At 40.9% G+C, this 16,678-nt stretch overlaps 1 protein-coding gene across 1 annotated transcript in view; it reads right to left on the bottom strand.

Moving 5' to 3' along the window:
- Window positions 1-578: 578 nt before the first annotated feature.
- Window positions 579-16,678, bottom strand: part of PIAS4 (protein inhibitor of activated STAT 4) — a 55,091-nt gene continuing 38,991 nt past the window's right edge. Inside the window, exons 10-11 of the mRNA XM_074307930.1 lie at window positions 4,846-4,976; window positions 579-3,780 (exon numbers count right to left, since the gene is read on the bottom strand). Coding sequence (XP_074164031.1) covers window positions 3,566-3,780; window positions 4,846-4,976 — 346 coding nt within the window. The 3' untranslated portion in view covers window positions 579-3,565. The remainder of the gene's footprint in view (window positions 3,781-4,845; window positions 4,977-16,678) is intronic.

The following is a 16,678-nucleotide window of genomic DNA, read 5'->3' as shown; positions in this document are numbered from 1 at the left end:
GCTCTCGGAAGGACCTGGCTCTTCCCAATCTCTCTAGACTGGTACCATTCCTCTAGTCTAACCCAACAGATTGGACCTATAGAAAGGGCTTTAAAACATGAAATGTCAGAACTAAAAGTACATCTAGCTAGCTCACCCAAGTCTTCAAGGAAACCAGGAATGAGACTTGTCCAGAAACACAGAACTAGCTAGGGTGGGAAGCCAGAGTTCCAGAATGCAGGGATGCAGACCCTCCAGCCCACATGGGGAGATGGTGCAAAGGCCCTGGAGACCATTAGTTAGACAGGGCTGATTACCTTTCAGCTACTCCATTCATTGTCCTGAGAAAAAGGCAAGGGAGCAGAACCAGGAGCACCAGAGGCTGGTCTCTGATGGTTAAGATGGATGTGTGTGTGTTTGTCTGTGTCCTGCTCCAAAAGCCTCCTGACCTCCCAGCTTCCAGTTCTGTGGCAGCCCCTGGACCCAGCCTGCCGCCAGAGTGGCCCAGCCCCTTCTGGGCAAGGTCCAGCAGTCCCCTCCCTGCCCTGCTGTGGAAGACACACCCCACACCTCCCAGCCGGAAACAGTGGGCACAGGCCTCGAAATGTAAATCTTTTTATTTAACAAAACACTATACTTTTGAATTCTGAAGAATGTGTACGGAAGGGAAAGAAAAATATTTTGGGTTTTTTTTTCCTTTTTTTTTTCTCTTTACAAAAACAAAACGAGGATATAAGAAAACATATGTACAGAACAGCTGGCCAAAAAAATCAACCCAAACCAGGAACTGAATCATGATGTTTCTAAGTGGCTTGGCCTAGACCTTTTTTATTTTCATTTTTAAAAAACAATTAAATTAGGATACAAATATTAGAAAAAATTGGACGTGAGCTGCCAGTGCTCCCAAGGAGTCAAGCTGAGCAACTGATTTTATACAGTAAAACTTAATTGGAGCTCTACCACATTTCCCATTGTTACCTGAAATGATATTGCTTCCTTGCTAGGAGAGTTGTTTATATAAAGGAAAATTATTCTGAGTTTGGAAAAAGGCAGGGAGGACTGGAGGGAAAAGGAAACGAAGAAAACCGTGAAAAACAGATGGAAATTGGGTCCAAGGCTCTCCTTTCCCACCTTGGAGAAACCCTGGCCATTTCAGTGCCGCTCCCGAGATCCCCAGAGTGCCCTTTGTGACAGTTCGGCAGCTGGGTGGGGATCTCTGCCCAGCTTTGGGGGTGGGGGTGAGGGAGTGAAATCCCAACAGGAACCAGCACATCCCCTCTCCCCTCCCCATCTGTGTTTCCGGGGTGAGTCATCAGAGGATTGGGAGGAACGGCCCCTCCTCCTCCTGGCAGCACCCAGCCTGGGGGTGGGGGTGGATCACACTCAGTCCTACTCCCCTCACCGCCAATCACACAGGGTGAGATCAGGACTGAAGGATGGCCCTGGTAGCCCTGGTCTCTACCAGGAACCTGTCTCCTGGACCTGCGTGTCTCCTCCCCAACTCCATTCTATAAGGATTCTGGTAGGAGAAGAGGGGAAAGGGGAGGTAGACGGATGGCTTTAGGTTGCTGGAATTATTTTAGATGCATCACTTCCTCTCCTCCACTCCTGCCCATTCCCCAGACTTCCTAACGGGCCTCTGAAGGTGCTCCTTTCGTGGTGGGCTTTGAGAGGAGTAGAAAGTGGCACGGGGAGGCCTGCTCCTCATCTCCCAGTGGGAAAGAGGGGAGAGGAGGAAGACATAAGAGGAAGACCCTAGACCAGTGTCTGACTTGGTTACTCCAGCTCAGGAAACATGCCAGGGGTTGGAGAGCAGAACGTCTGCCTTGGAACAGAAGAGTTCAGCTGCTGGGCGCCCAGAGAAAGCCAGCCTGGGACAAGAACCTTCCACACCTGATTGCATTTGGTTTCCAGGCAACCTGAGTGGTAAGAAGCAGGGAAAAATGGGGCAGCCCCACATCTCCCTCCTCTCTGACCCCCCCACCCTCAAAAGTCCCACCTCTGGGACAGGCTCTGGAAAGCAAAGTCAGCCAGATTTCAGCAAAAAGAGTTTCCAACAATATTCCTACTGTGAGGGAAACCTGTAACTGCTTGTAGACTCAAAACCCCTCCCTCCCCACCCCCCCAAACAGCAAAAGCCTAAAACAAAACAAAAACAAAACAAACATAAAAAATAACCCTCTTCTGCCTCCCTTTCTCCTCCCTCCCCCCCTCCACAGCAAGCCATAGGCTCCTGTTTTGGGACAGAGTACTGAGCAGGAGAGAGAAAGAGAGAGAGAGAGAGAGAGAGAGAGAGAAAGAGAGAGATGCACAGAGAAGTCCAGGAACTTGTGGCTGCTTCCCTCCCCGACATCCCACCCTTCATCTTGTCACCAACACGGGGACAGAGCTGGTGGTGGGTGTCTGCACTGTTTCGTACTGAAATAAACCTGAATTGGAGTTACCGAGGTAGCTGGCTAGAAACTGAGAATTTCCACACCTGGCATTCTTGAAGGGCCTCATTTCCCACCTTGCCCCCCACCTGACCCCTCCCCCTCTGTTCTCCTCCATCCCAGTGGGCTGGTCATCTTGAAGCCTCCCACTGACCATGGAAGCTTCCTTCCAAAGGGAAACTCGTCTACGTGCTTCTGTCTTCAAAATGCCAAGTTATTGCACTTTCAGAAATACAACAGCTCTGTGGCTTAAACCCTTCCCCCTCCCCCACCCTTCACAACCTCCCTCCCCGACCCCTCGCCATGGCTTCTTCTCAACTAAAATGATTCACTACGAAGAAATTCTACATCATCTTCAGATTTGATTAAAAGGTTTCAAAAATGGGTGTTGGTTTCCATGAGGTGCAGAGTCGTGGGTGTTCCCAGTAGGAACAGCTTGTCTCAGGAATTCTATATCTTCCCTGCCCCCATCCCATTCCATTCCCCCCCAACCCCTCCCCAAACTCCCCAACAAAGTGCCCCTCCCCAAACCTTGCTAGGTTCCATCAGCCGCCATAGTCCCGTCCCCGCCCCCATCCCTCCCCAATCATCCAAAGACCCAGCAAGGCATGTAGACAGTCAGGAATGGTTATTCAACAAGAGAGAAATGCATGGAACTTTGGAGATGGCCTGGAATGGAGACATGGTCAGTTGGGATGGGGGGGAGGGGGGAACAGAGGCAGAGAGGGATGGCTGACCAGGGCTGGGAGTCTCTTCCTGGGCAACTGCCTCCCATGCTGACTGCAAGGTGGACTCAATGGGACCCGATAAACCAGCCTGGGTGCCCCACTTCTTCCTCCGGGCTCAAATTTGTCTTTTTTTCCCCCAACTGGGAAGCAGCTCAATTTTGTTGCTTTGTGTGGTGTGTGTGTGTGGTGTGTGTGTGTGTGTGTGTGTGTGTGTATGTGTGTATTTTGTTTGCTTGTTTTTAAATCATTAGCTTTGTATAGTAAAGTCCAAAGAAACTGAAGAGGAAGAATGTGGTAAGGGGGTGGGGAAAAAATCCCTCCTCCCTCCACACCCCTCACCCCAACCAACCTGCCTCCCTCCCAGTTTTGTAAGCACCAGAGTATTCAAGTCTGTCCCCAGAGGACAATGCTCGCTCCAGGCCCCAGTCAGCAGGCGGAGACTAGACCTTTTTCATACGTGCAGCGGCGTTTGGGTTGGGGGCCATCTTCTTCATCATCATCTTCTTCTTCCTCCTCCTCTTCTTCTTCTTCCTCTTCTGAGGATGAGCTGTCCAGTGTGAGGTCCACCACATCAGCAGTTGGCTTTCCATTTTCACTGTTCCCATTGGGGGTGGGTAACAGCCCATTCACATCAGAAGACCCTGAAAGGAAAGGATCAGGGTGTTTTAAATGTCAAAGATGCACCACAGGGTTGCACCAAAGAGTTGAGTTTCTTGATTTTTTCCTTTGCTTCACCTTCCAGGTAACCTTCAAATGTCTTCAAACACTCATTAAGAGCTTATGATTACTGTAAAATCTCAAACAGAATCTTTAATTACATGAAAAAAATTTTTTTTCTGTAATAAAAGTTTTGGAAGAAAAAAAAGAAAGTGTGCCAATAGGAAGGATTTATTATTTTTAAAAATTCTGATGTATCCTCCAAACCCGAGTCAGAGATTCAAAATTGGAAAGGGTCTTTGGATTTAATCTAATCCAGGGATGGAAAGGGATTGCAAATGTTCAGAATGACAATCCCTTAAAGGAAACAGTCAAGGACATTTTCTGGAAACATAACCCTACAAAATGATGAAACAATAGTTTTTTAATTATTTCTCAGTTAACTAAGACCTGCCCTTTCTGTAGAAAACATCCCAGTTACTAAGGAATCCATAAATATGGATTTGGATAGCAAGAAAAATAACTCCCAAAATATGCTGCAAAGATCTGACTGAGTTAGGTTAAAGCTCTCTCCAACCTCCTTTCCTAGCAGCAACTAGACTAACTCGTCTCTTCTCTCCCATCTCTTCTTAATCTTCTTAACTCTCAACCACTTTAAGGTAAACTCTAAGGCCTCTTCAGTTCATTCAATCTAGTACTAGAAAAGATCATATGGGTGGCCTCTCCCCAACTCTGCCTCTGACCACCTAGTAGGCAGTTTCTGTGAAAGGAGAGGCTCCCCTGGAGATACAAAGGCCTTGGTCATTGCTCTCTGGGGAGAGAGAGCTTGTATTACAACAGGTGCCCTAGAAAAATACTGTGTGAATGGACAAACTGTTTTCCCTCAATAACATGAGGCTAGAGAGCCTTTGCTGGGGGGAAGCCAAAATCTTCCACATCTGGGAATAGAAAGGGACAGGTGATTGATCTGGTTCTTTCTTGTCAAGTGACTCCCAGCACTCTTTCCCTCCCACTAACTTCTCCCAGACCCTGTTGCCCACTTCACCCACCAAGGACAAGGATTGGGCACTGGGGGCTGCAGCTCCTCTCCTTCTCAGCTCGGATAGGACACCAGGAACCATCCACCAGATATTCGATCTCGTCTGCATCCTCACACTCACTTAGGATCTTGGATAGGAGGCTGCGGATCAGAAAAGGAGGGAAGGGGAGTGAGACCCATATACAGGCTTAAGGCACAAGCCTATCTGCACTGCTGCCTAAATATGGGATCGTAAGCCCTGGATTTTCTGGATAAAGAATACTTTATAAAGAATATTTGTCTAGCTAATGATCCTTCTGAAAAGTGTTTTTATATCTATATTTCAAATTCTGTCATGTATCAGAAAAAAAGACAGGTTTGGACACAGGTAGTTTGAACTCAAAACTCTAGCTCTGGCGCTTAGAAAGCTGTAACAAAGTCACTTCCCCTCTCTCATGTCCTCAACTTCCTCATCTGGTCAAATGGTGATCTCATCTATTCTGTCTATCTCCCAGGGTGATTATGAGGATCCAATAAGATAAAAGGAAACTTAGATGAGAAAGTGTAAAGTATTTGGTAAACTACAAGGCATTAAGTTACCCAGGGTCCCAGCGCCCCAGGCAACACTTTAGTACACTCATTTGCAAAGCTTGAGCTGATCTGTATTTTTCTCACTAGAAGCCAAGATTTGGATTCTTCAACATCACCTACAAAATTATTTTTAATTTGGCAGGTAATAAAAAAAAAGTCAGCATATATGTAGTGCTTTATAATTAACTTCATTTTATTCTCATAACAAGCTTGGAGGCGAGTTCTATATGATGAGCAAAATAAGGCAAAACAGATGTTAAGTGGCTTGCCCAAGATGACACAGTTATTAAATGTCTGAGACTGGATTTGAATTCAGATTTTTTTGCTCTTCAGGTCCAGTGCTCTTTCCACTATGCCATATAGCTGCCCTAGGAAGGTAGGGCAGGATAAGAGCTCTGGGGCTTACCTACAGGCAGGCTGCCTGCCTCCCTCCCCTTCTTCCCCACCCTCCTTTTCTTTCAGCTCCTCCTTGGAAGCTTCCATTGCCTTTGATGCTTTCCCTGATTGAGGCAGGCTTCCTAAGTCAATTCCTAATATCTCTGGGATGGAAAACCAACCATTATATCAGGTCTCCATAGTTTCTGAGCTGTCTGGAGTCAGATGTTGCATACATAGATCAAGAGTGACAGAGAATGAAAGATAAGTATGGCAAATCCAAGGGCAGCCTTTCCAAATGGCCATCCCAAAACAATCCCTTTCCTCTCCTGTCATGGCCTAACCACCATTACATTTAAGGTTCTTAACCTCAACGGACTTACGTGCATAGCTCTTGCACAAAATCTCTCTATCCTCAATTGTCCCCTTCATCACCCTCCTCTCTGAGATTCTGCTTCACCTGCAGACCTTCCCTAAATAGAGTCCTATTTCTTTACACATAATTGGTGTGATTATTTTGTGAAATCCCCTTTAAGTCCTGTAACTGTTGTTAAAGACTAAAACAATGGGTCATATTACCCTGAATTGTTTTACCAGAAGTTCCTTGGAGGATAATTCCAACTTAGAAAAGCTTAGCACAGAAGAGAATTGCCCTTAAAATTGGCAATGATTTTCTTGTCAAATTTCAGTCATTGTAATTTTGGACACTCTAGCTTCCTTAACCCATAAAATGAGAATAAATATATTACCTATTTCATAGCAAAGCATCAAAGAAAAATATTTCAAAATAAATTCTGGAGAAGTTACTTATTGAAATAGATAAGGAATATGATTCTGAGAATCTATTTAGTTCTCATTTTTGGCACTGTCTGTGCATCAAGTTATTTTAGACATTACAATTAAGTCAACAGGGAGATTACTTTTAGGAAATTACTTTGAAAGTATCACATTATGATGTTCAGAAACTCTTAATACCATAATGTCCTCCAAAGACCACAAGTGAAAGAAAGGGGTTGGGGAGTCCCTCCTGCCCTTTCTAAGTTAATGCTCTCTCAATTCATTTTTTAACCCATTAATAGAATCTGTATATCTCTAGGGCAGGAAGTATTTTCAATTCTGACTTTCTTTCTGTATCCTTTGTCTCTCATGTCAGATTATTTATTATGTGCCTTCTGCATTTTTCTTAAGTGTAGCAATGACTTTTAGCCAAAAGTAATAACCTGTCACTCAGGTAATATTATTCCTGGTTTACACATGGATAAACCAAGGCTTAGAGATGATAAATGATTTGTGCAAAGTTACATGAGCTCGACTGGATTTTATGTTCTCTGCATTCTTTCCCTAGACCACCACTGCCTCATCATTAACCAATAACTCTATTGTTGTTCTACGGCCATGAATTCCATTTTCAAGCCTCACTTAAATCCAATGCATTTGCATGTCATGGCATCACCTCCCTGATGCCATGGTCCTCTTCTAGAACAACGACAAAATCCCATCTTCCATCAGGAAGCATTTAATAATTACCAACTGAAACTAGCTCGAGATTCTACTTCCGCAGAGGACAGTTCTACCCTCTAAAGATCAGGTTCCTACAGAAAACAGCTATGCAATCTTACCACATATACTGGCCATGCCAAGAAGGGAATAATCAAGATACAGCTCTTGATTCTACCTTGACAGCATCTCTTGTATCAGCCCTTTTTGACACCATTTGGGTTCAGGCTCTTAGCAACTTCTGTCTGGGCTCATAGGCTTCCAAGATTCTGGTTTCCCTATCTCCAGGATTTCCCCTTTTCAACCTATTCTCCTCAATCAATATTCTTCCAAGTATACAGTCCACATCATTTCCTAGCTCAAAAAACTTTTGTGGCTCCTAGAGGATAAAATACAAACTCCTTACTCAAGATACAAAGCCTTCCATCATCAGGCTCAAATCAGGAAGAGCTTTTTCTGGTACCCAGCTCAAAGCCAACTCTACTCTTCATTTTTTTTTTTTTTTTTTTAAACACAGTACTTTCATCAGATTCTGTGCTCTCCAACTTTCTTTAAGAAGTCTATTTTGTACTATGCTTATTTCTGAACTTGTCTTATTATCATTATTTAAAAAGCAAGTTCCTTTAGGGCAGAAACAATTTCCTCTCTCTTTGCATCCTTATAGCAATAAGGTTCTGAGACTAAACAAGTCAAATAAATGTGTCTCCAACACTTTTGCGCATGATACCTTTGGGGAGTCGGGGAAGCATATTTAGTAAATCTTAAAGCAACAGAAAAATAAGCTAGTAGTAAAACTTTCCTTGCAAAAGTTTCAAAAGGAAACTTCTCTCCCTCTCTTTGTCTTGGTATTGCTTTACAAATCTTTGTTAAGTTACTTTCTGGGGAAAGGGACCCACATGTGCAAAAATGTTTGTGGCAGCCCTTTTTGTAGTGTTAAGAAACTGGAAAATGAATGGATTCCCATCAATTGGAGAATGGCTGAATAAATTATGGCATGAATATTATGGAATATTATTGTTCTGTAAGAAATGACCAGCAGGAATGAAATAAACAGGACCAGGAGATCAACAACAATGATGATCAATTCTGAAGGACGTGGCTCTCCTCAGCAAGATGAACCAAATCAGTTCCATTTGTTCAATGATGAATAGAACCAGCTATATGCAGCGAAAGAAATCTGGGAAATGAGTGTGAACCACTACATAGCATTTCCAATCCCTTTATTTTTGTCTGCCTGCATTTTTTATTTCCTTCACAGGTTTAAGTGTACATTATTTCAAAATCCGATTTTTCTTGTGCAGCAAGGTAACTGTATAACTACGTATACATATATTGTATTTAACAAATACTTTAACATATTTAATATGTATTGGACTACCTGCCATCCAGGGGAGCGGGTGGGGGGGAAGGAGGGGAAAAGTTGGAACAGAAGATTTTGCAAGGGTCAATGTTGAAAAATTGCCCATAATAGACACTAATACATTGCTGGTGGAGTTGTGAAAGAATCCAGCCATTCTGGAGAGCAATTTGGAACTATGCCCAAAAAGTTATCAAACTGTGCATACCCTTTGACCCAGCAGTGCTGCTATTGGGATTACATCCCAAAGAATTACTAAAGAAGGGAAAGAGACCTGTATGTGCCAAAATGTTTGTGGCAGCCCTTTTTGTTGTAGCTAGAAACTGGAAGATGAATGGATGTCCATCAGTTGGAGAATGGTTGGGTAAATTATGGTATATGAAGGTTATGGAATATTATTGTTCTGTAAGAAATGACCAGCAGGAGGAATACAGAGAGACTTGGGGAGACTTACATCAACTGATGCTGAGTGAAATGAGCAGAACTGGGAGATCATTATACACTTCAACAACAATACTGTATGAGCATGTATTCTGATGGAAGTGCATATCATCAACATAAAGAAGAGCCAACTCACTTCCAGTTGATCAATGATGGACAGAAATAACTACACCCAGAGAAGAAACAATGGGAAGTGAATGTAAATTGTTAGCACTAATATCTGTCTGCCCAGGTTACATGTACCTTCGGAATCTAATGCTTATTGTGCAACAAGAAAATGGTATTTACACACATGTATTGTATCTAGGTTATATTGTAACACATGTAAAATGTATGGGACTGCCTGTCATCGGGGAGAGGGAGTAGAGGGGGGGGGGATAATTTGGAAAAATGAATACAAGGGATAATATTATAAAAAAATACATAATAAATAAAAAAATTTTAAAAAATAAATAAATAAAAATTGCCCATAATAAAATATGTGTGTGTGTGTATAAAATATTAAAAAAAAAAAAAAAATCTACTTTCTGGATTTCAATTACATCCTTCTTGCCTTCTCTCTCACACCCCCTTCCCCAGGCTATTGAGACAAAAACCACTTTATAAAAGTTAAAGAATAATGGGAACAAAATCTATCATTTCCTCTGGGTTGTCCCCAGTGCTTTCTGGCCAGGCATGGACTCCCTGGCTGGGCTTCCAGACTCCTCATCCCAGGGCTGCAGCTCAGGCATCCCTCACAGTACTGGTATTCAGGACATGTCATGTGCCCGGCAGTGCTAGCCCCCAGAGCTCAGGCCTTCTTCACAGAGATTGGTTCCAGATCTAAAGGGGCAGGCCCATGGAACTGTCTGAAGCAGTGACAGGGGCAAGATCCCAGAAGCTTGACTGGGGATTTCAGCAGAGTGCTCCTAGAGTAACAGTTTCTGGGCTGAGAGGCCTGGCGGAGCATGGAGAGGCCCACTGACTGAATGGCTCTGGGCAAGTATGACGACCTCAGTTTGCCCACATCTCCTTATTTGTGGAAGAGAGAAAATAACTCTGACATCTCCTCCCTTAGAAGATCACTGTTAAGTGCTAAAGAAATGGGACTTTTTAATTGGGATACCAATGGCCCAGCCTAAGTGTCCTATTTGGGCCTGGGATTTTGTCATTTCAGTCAGACAAAACAAACAAGTAGCTAGCTACTGACCCATGCTCTATTTATTCAATGATTTTTGCCTACAAGGTTCAGGACAGCCTCTGAGCCTAAAACAAGGAGTCCTTTTTTGGACAAGCCCTAACTCTTGTGCATGGTCACTGCTCCCCAACCCAACCATCCAAGCTCCCACTGCTCCCCAAAAAGGATCTGACTCCTGAATAGCTTCATCCCTCTTATTTTCCTTAAGCTGAAACATCATCTGCCTTCTTAGAGTTTCTATTCATTCTTACCCCCTTTTGCCCTCTGGGGCCCAGCAGAATCAGTCTAATTTCTTCTCAACATGGTACTACTTCAGAGTTATACTCACATTTCCCAAGGTCTTCTAACCTCTCCAGATTAAATACTTCTAATTCCCCAAACAAACATTAAGTGGCTTGGGTCTTGGTCCTCTTACAGTTAGAAATATCTCAGTCCAACTTCTGATTTGTGCAGGAATTTTCTATGGCAAACCTGCCAAGTTACCAACCAGTTTCTGCCTGAACAATTTCAATGACAGGGAGCTGACTACCTCATGAAGATATTATTAGACAACTCTGGTTGCTAGAAAATGTTATTATTTGAGAGTGTCTGCTTCAGGATGAAGCAATCAAGTCCTCTGCCTAGACCACACTTCTAGGAATCAGGAGATCTGTATTCTAAACAAGTTCCTCCCTTTTCTTTTTGGGTGGCTTTGAAAATGATGCTTTCCTAATTGGTCTTTTACAAATGGTACTGGGTGAGACGATGTGCATGAATCATGAACTTAGTGCCAGGTGATTAAATGAACCACAAACTTATGTTTTAGAACTGAAAGGGACCATAAGAGATCATTTTTTTGTGAACCATATCATTTCATGAGAAAATTGAGGCCTAGATAGGGGAAGTGATTTAATAAATAAGAATTTCAAAATGGCAAAGATCCTCATAGAGGATCTATCTGTTCTAACCTAATTGATTTAGTGTTTAAGATGAGAAAGATTCTCTCTTTCCCTCGAATTGCCAAGATGTTCTCTGGGGCCGTTCCTAATAAGCTCCCCAGAACCAAACGATTGCCTTTCATTTTGTATATACTTGTATTTATACACATCTCCTTAATAGAAAGGTGAGCTTTTAGGGAAGGGACTATTTCATTTTCAATCTCTAACTCCAGTGCTTAATAAACACTCTACCAATTGACTAAAGCCTCTGATCTAGACAAACTTGTGTATTTTGACTGTCAAGTTCCTTTGTTTTTGGTAAACATTTGCTAGCTGAGGAAGCTCAGGCTAACCCACTAGAACATTTTAAACTGCAGTAGCTGAAGCATATTGTCAACATATTACAACAGATTTGTGACCTAAGTCCTGCCTTCTCATGACATGGACTGCAATTCATCCATTCCTCATTTCTAAACAACTCTCACCTATGTCCTGTCACTACATTCACTCTAAGAGCTCTACCCAAAAGGCTATCCCTTGGGTCTCAAGGAGAGGAGACATTCAAAGCAATGAGGTGAAACAGAATCCTTTTCTAGTCCTCTTATCTCTTGAGAGTTCTTGTGTCACTCTGGCTTCATTAAGAAGAGTGTCTAGGAATAAGGAAGCAATAATTCCATCGTATTGTGTTCTAGCTAACAACAATACATTGGGAATGTGTTCTTTTGGGGTACATTTTAGAAAAGACTTAAATCTGAAAATCATCCAGGGGAATAGGATGGTGAAGCCTTCAAGTTCTTGCTTTATGATGATCCTCTACAAGAATTAATGATGGGACAGCTAGATGGCACAGTGGATAAAGCACCAGCCCTGAAGTCAGGAGGCCCTGAGTTCAAATTTGACTTCAGACATGTAACCCTTTCTAGCTGTGTGACCTTGGGCAAGTAACTTAATCTTAGTTTACCTTAATTTACTGAATAAGGAAATGGCAATTTCTTTATCTTTTGGCATGCTATTATAGCCCACTGGGTTATGAAGAGCTGGATATAACATTACAAAGGAAAAACATATCCCAACACTCTAACAGTGAAGTGTTCTGGTTTCCAAAGTTGTGGGTTTTCTCTTAGTAGAATCCTTCAAGAAAAGGTAGATGACCCTTTCAGGTTATGTTATAAAAGGGGCTGATTAGACAGATGTATGTTTCCCCTTCCCCACTGAATCTCTATGATTCTTCAATATGTCATAGGCTATTTTATTCCCTCTATTATATCTCTCCACTACCCTATATACATACACAATTGTGAACCTGCAGAAACTGTGGTACTCCATGATTTAAAGGCATACTGCATTATGGGAAGTGTAACTATTAATGATGCATTGATTCAGGAAAAAATTTGGGGTCATGAGATGTACTCCAAAATTACTGAAATATGATTCAGTACACTCATTCAATTTTTGTCCATACATAGATTCTGTACAACATGTATGTACTGATGGACATCTCAATCTGAACAAAAGGCATTCTTCACCTAGTTGATTTTTCCTTATATAGCTTATCAGAATGAACTTGAGTGATTATCAATTTTACTTAGGAGGATCTGGAGCATTCTAGGACATGACACAACTAATGTAATTTATGAATAGGAGTGTGGCTCAGTACTAGAAGAAAGCCTCCATATCACGATAGCAAATATGTCTTCCTCTTCTTTGCTTCCCTTGATATTGGCAGACAGATGATTAAAAAAATAAACAATGTTATCTGTACTCTCTGCACATTTAAATCCTGTGTTTGATGACTGAAGACATCTACTATACAATATCATTTGTGCAAGCCTACTTGTTCCTTTGGTATGTGTATTGACTATTATCAAAGATTTTTGTGAAGAAAGCAAATGAAAAACAATAAGGTCTGAGCCAGTCTTAGAATCAAGCAGACCTATGTTTGAATTTCCTCTCTGACAAATATTGGCTATGTAACTAGGTAAGTCACTGCAACTCACTATAGGCAATTCTCTAAAAATATAAGAGGCAGTGTAGATGTTGAGGCACTGAAAGAGACAGGAACTCTCTACAGCAACAGAATATAAATCTGTACCCCCTTCTTCCCCACAAAATAAAATGCAGGCATATTCACTGGTAGTTACTTATGTTCTCTCAGTAACTACTTTTGCTATTAATATCCTGATTAAAAAAAAAAAAAACAAAAAAAAAACACCTTTCAATATCTTTCTTTTAAACATTTGCAAAAATCAGTCCTTCAATGACTCTTCAGAATAGACCTACTAAGTATACCTTTGTCCTGACCTAGCTTTCTCAAATTAGTTTTCTTTGAGGCAATTTTTATTTTCTCAAGTGGCATATTGAGCTGGGGTTTTTAGAGTCCAAATGTTGTCTCCAATGTTGTTGATAAAGGAAAAAAAAACTTTTTCCTCTGTTTTATGACATTATAGTTAAAAAAAAAAATCTAACATATTCCTCTGTAAAACTTAGAAAATGAGTTTATGTTCTAAGTTTTCATAGACTGTGACCCCATGTTTTTTCAGCCTGGCCAAGGTGGTTTCTGGCTTTTATGGCCTCTTTTGTTGTGACAGGTGCACTGTATCAATTCTACTAACAAAAGAAATGGTCATAATGCCATAATAACACCTAATCTTTTAAACATTTCGCATGTGTGAAAGCTTTTAATTTCATGCAATGTTTTCTTATCTTTATTCCTTCTAATTTGGTGTTGATTTTGATCTCTGTTCTAACAATAGTCTGACTGCACAGATATCTATTTTGGAAGGGATTTCCACATCAGTATCCAATTTTTCCTTGTCAAAATATACTCAATTTCACTTTTGGTATTTAGGCTGGGTATTTATGATGTCCAGTATCTTGTAATTGTTCTTGAATTCTATAGTCTATAATCCTGACATATAGTCAAAAGGCTTGAATTATCTACAGATCTTTAGACTCTTACAGTATTTAATCCTGAGGAATAATTTTTTCAACTAATGCCTTTTGTTTTTTACATCCCATTCATTTAATATATTCCCCTCCTCTCTACCTTATCCTCTTTTGTGATAATGACTTCATTCAGTAAAATCAACACAATGAACACATCTGATAGTACCTGCATTATTTCACATCTACAATCTCATACCACAGCAACAAAGGAAGAAGACTGCATTTTTTCAATTCTTCTCTGGGTTAAAGCTTGATTATAATTATAAAATGCTGAATTTTGTTTATTGTTCTTTTGAAACACTTTATTATGATCCTGTATACACTGTTTTTTCTGGTTCTGCTTATTTTACTTTCAATCAGTTGAATTAAGAATTTCCATGTTCCTCTAATTCTTCTTATAGTGTAGTAAAACTATACTACAGAATTTGTTTAAACTATTTCCCAACTGATGATTACCTACTTTCCCCCTCTAGTTCTTTGCTGAGCAATACAACCTATTTTTCTTCCCCCAAAAAACTCCCCTAGACAGCAAGTAATCCAATATATTTTAAACATGTGCAATTCTTCTATACATATTTCCAGTTTTCATGTTGCAGAAGAAAAATCAGATAAAAAAAGAAAGAGGGGAAAAGAAAAGGCAACTAAGCAACAAAAAAGGTGAAAATATTATGTACAACTTTTTCCCCCCATCATCTCAATAATATCCCTGATAGGCATTATCTAATTTCTACTAGAAAAATTCCCACTCAATGGAAAATCACTGCCTCACAGTTCTTTTTCTATTAGATGAATCTCAAACACTATCTTTCTTCATGAAGACTTACTATATATATTTTACATATACTTGTATTATATTTTTATATGCTTATTTCGACATAAAGCAGGGACCATTTCATTCTTTGCATCTCCATATAATGCCTATCACATAGCAGGGGCTTCATACATAATTTCTGATTGGCTAACTCTACTTTTCAGCAGCTGTGACTCTACTTATGAGACCAAGCAGAGTAAATCTATTCTTCCTTGTATTTAATAACCCCTCAAATACTTGAATGCAAAAACACTCAAAAAAACAACAAAACAGCTTTTCATCTCTAGACTAAGCATTCCAATCCCTTGCCTAATTTCAAGTCCATCTTCCCATGGATGTAGTCTAGCTGATCAAAATATCTTTTAAAATACGGCACTCAGAGGGACAGCTAGTTGGTGTAGTGGATAACCAGCCCTGAAGTCAGGAGGACCCGAGTTCAAATCTGGCCTTAACATTTCCTGGCTGTGTGAACCTGGGCAAGTTACTTACCCCCAATTGCCTCAAAAAAAAAGGAAGAAAGAAAGAAAAAAAAGAAGAAAAGAAAAGAATATGGCATTCAGAAATGAACAATGCTTTTTGGTCATGTCTCCTTCTCTTGACACTGAGTGCCTCAGAAATTCTGGCCTGCTCTAGTTTCTTCACCCGAGGCAGCTCAGAACTCCTGAGCTCAAGCTGGAGGACACCTGAATCTCGGTCTTATCACTTTTTATGGTAAGTGCATCTGACACATGGAACAGTAGAAAAAGTCACAAGATTTGTGTTAAAAGTTCTACCTCTGTTCTGACTACCTGAGATAATTGAGGCAAGTCATCTTCTTTCTTCAGCCCTCAACTTCCTCATTTCTAGGTAAAGAGGCTGAACTCTAGGATTTCTAAAGAGCCTTTTAGCTTATAATTTTAAATCACTTTAAGCTGTTTATTTTCTCCTAGCCTTAGTTTCCTCCTCTGTAAAATGAGGATGATAAAATTAACAGAGTTACTATGCAAAAAAGTTTGGCAAATTTTAAAAATCATTTCAAGGACATTCATAAGTATGACACCAGCCTATATTGCCAACCTTTTCTCCTAATGTCTCTCCCACATGGGAGATTTACTTTGATATGCTAGGCTTAACACTGGCATGAGTCAGGCCCATATCCTATATTCTTCCCCTAGGGTCAAAGACAAAATGCCATCATTTACTACATAATACTTACTTCTCCTATTTTTCTGTTTTTGCTATTGCTGGGTTCTGGCCCTGAATGCCCTCCACTTCTTATTCTAAGAAGTTTCCTGTTATGGACCAGAACTCTGAACTTTAAACAAAGATTCTTACAAGGTGCTAATTCAGTGGAATTAATGAGACAATGGTTATCTAGTTTAGCATGGTGCTTAATAGTTCTCTAGTTCAGTACATGTACTTAGTACTTAAAAATAGTTCCACAAAATTCATACCTATGATAATGGAGTATATAACAGCCAGCAAGGACTGGACAAGATTTTTTTTTTCCACCTTCAGTCAAGCTCCTGGTGGCTCTCCTGGGGAACTGAGAGGCTGAATCACAAGCCCTTAGACTCAGATTCATTCATCCCATCTCACACCCTGAAGCCTGTTCTCCTGCAGTTTCTCCACTGAAACCAAGACCTTTAAGAAAGGCCCCAGGAAAGGAGACAAGACTTTGAAAGAAATAATAAAGGATTTGGACTTTTAACACCTGGCTGTACTTGTGGCAATTACTGAACTGAAAAGAAAAAAGACCTCCAGAAAACCAAA

This window comes from Sminthopsis crassicaudata, chromosome 1 (assembly GCF_048593235.1).
Source record: "Sminthopsis crassicaudata isolate SCR6 chromosome 1, ASM4859323v1, whole genome shotgun sequence".
Lineage (NCBI taxonomy): Eukaryota > Metazoa > Chordata > Mammalia > Dasyuromorphia > Dasyuridae > Sminthopsis > Sminthopsis crassicaudata.
This window is presented reverse-complemented; position numbering and strand designations above follow the sequence as displayed.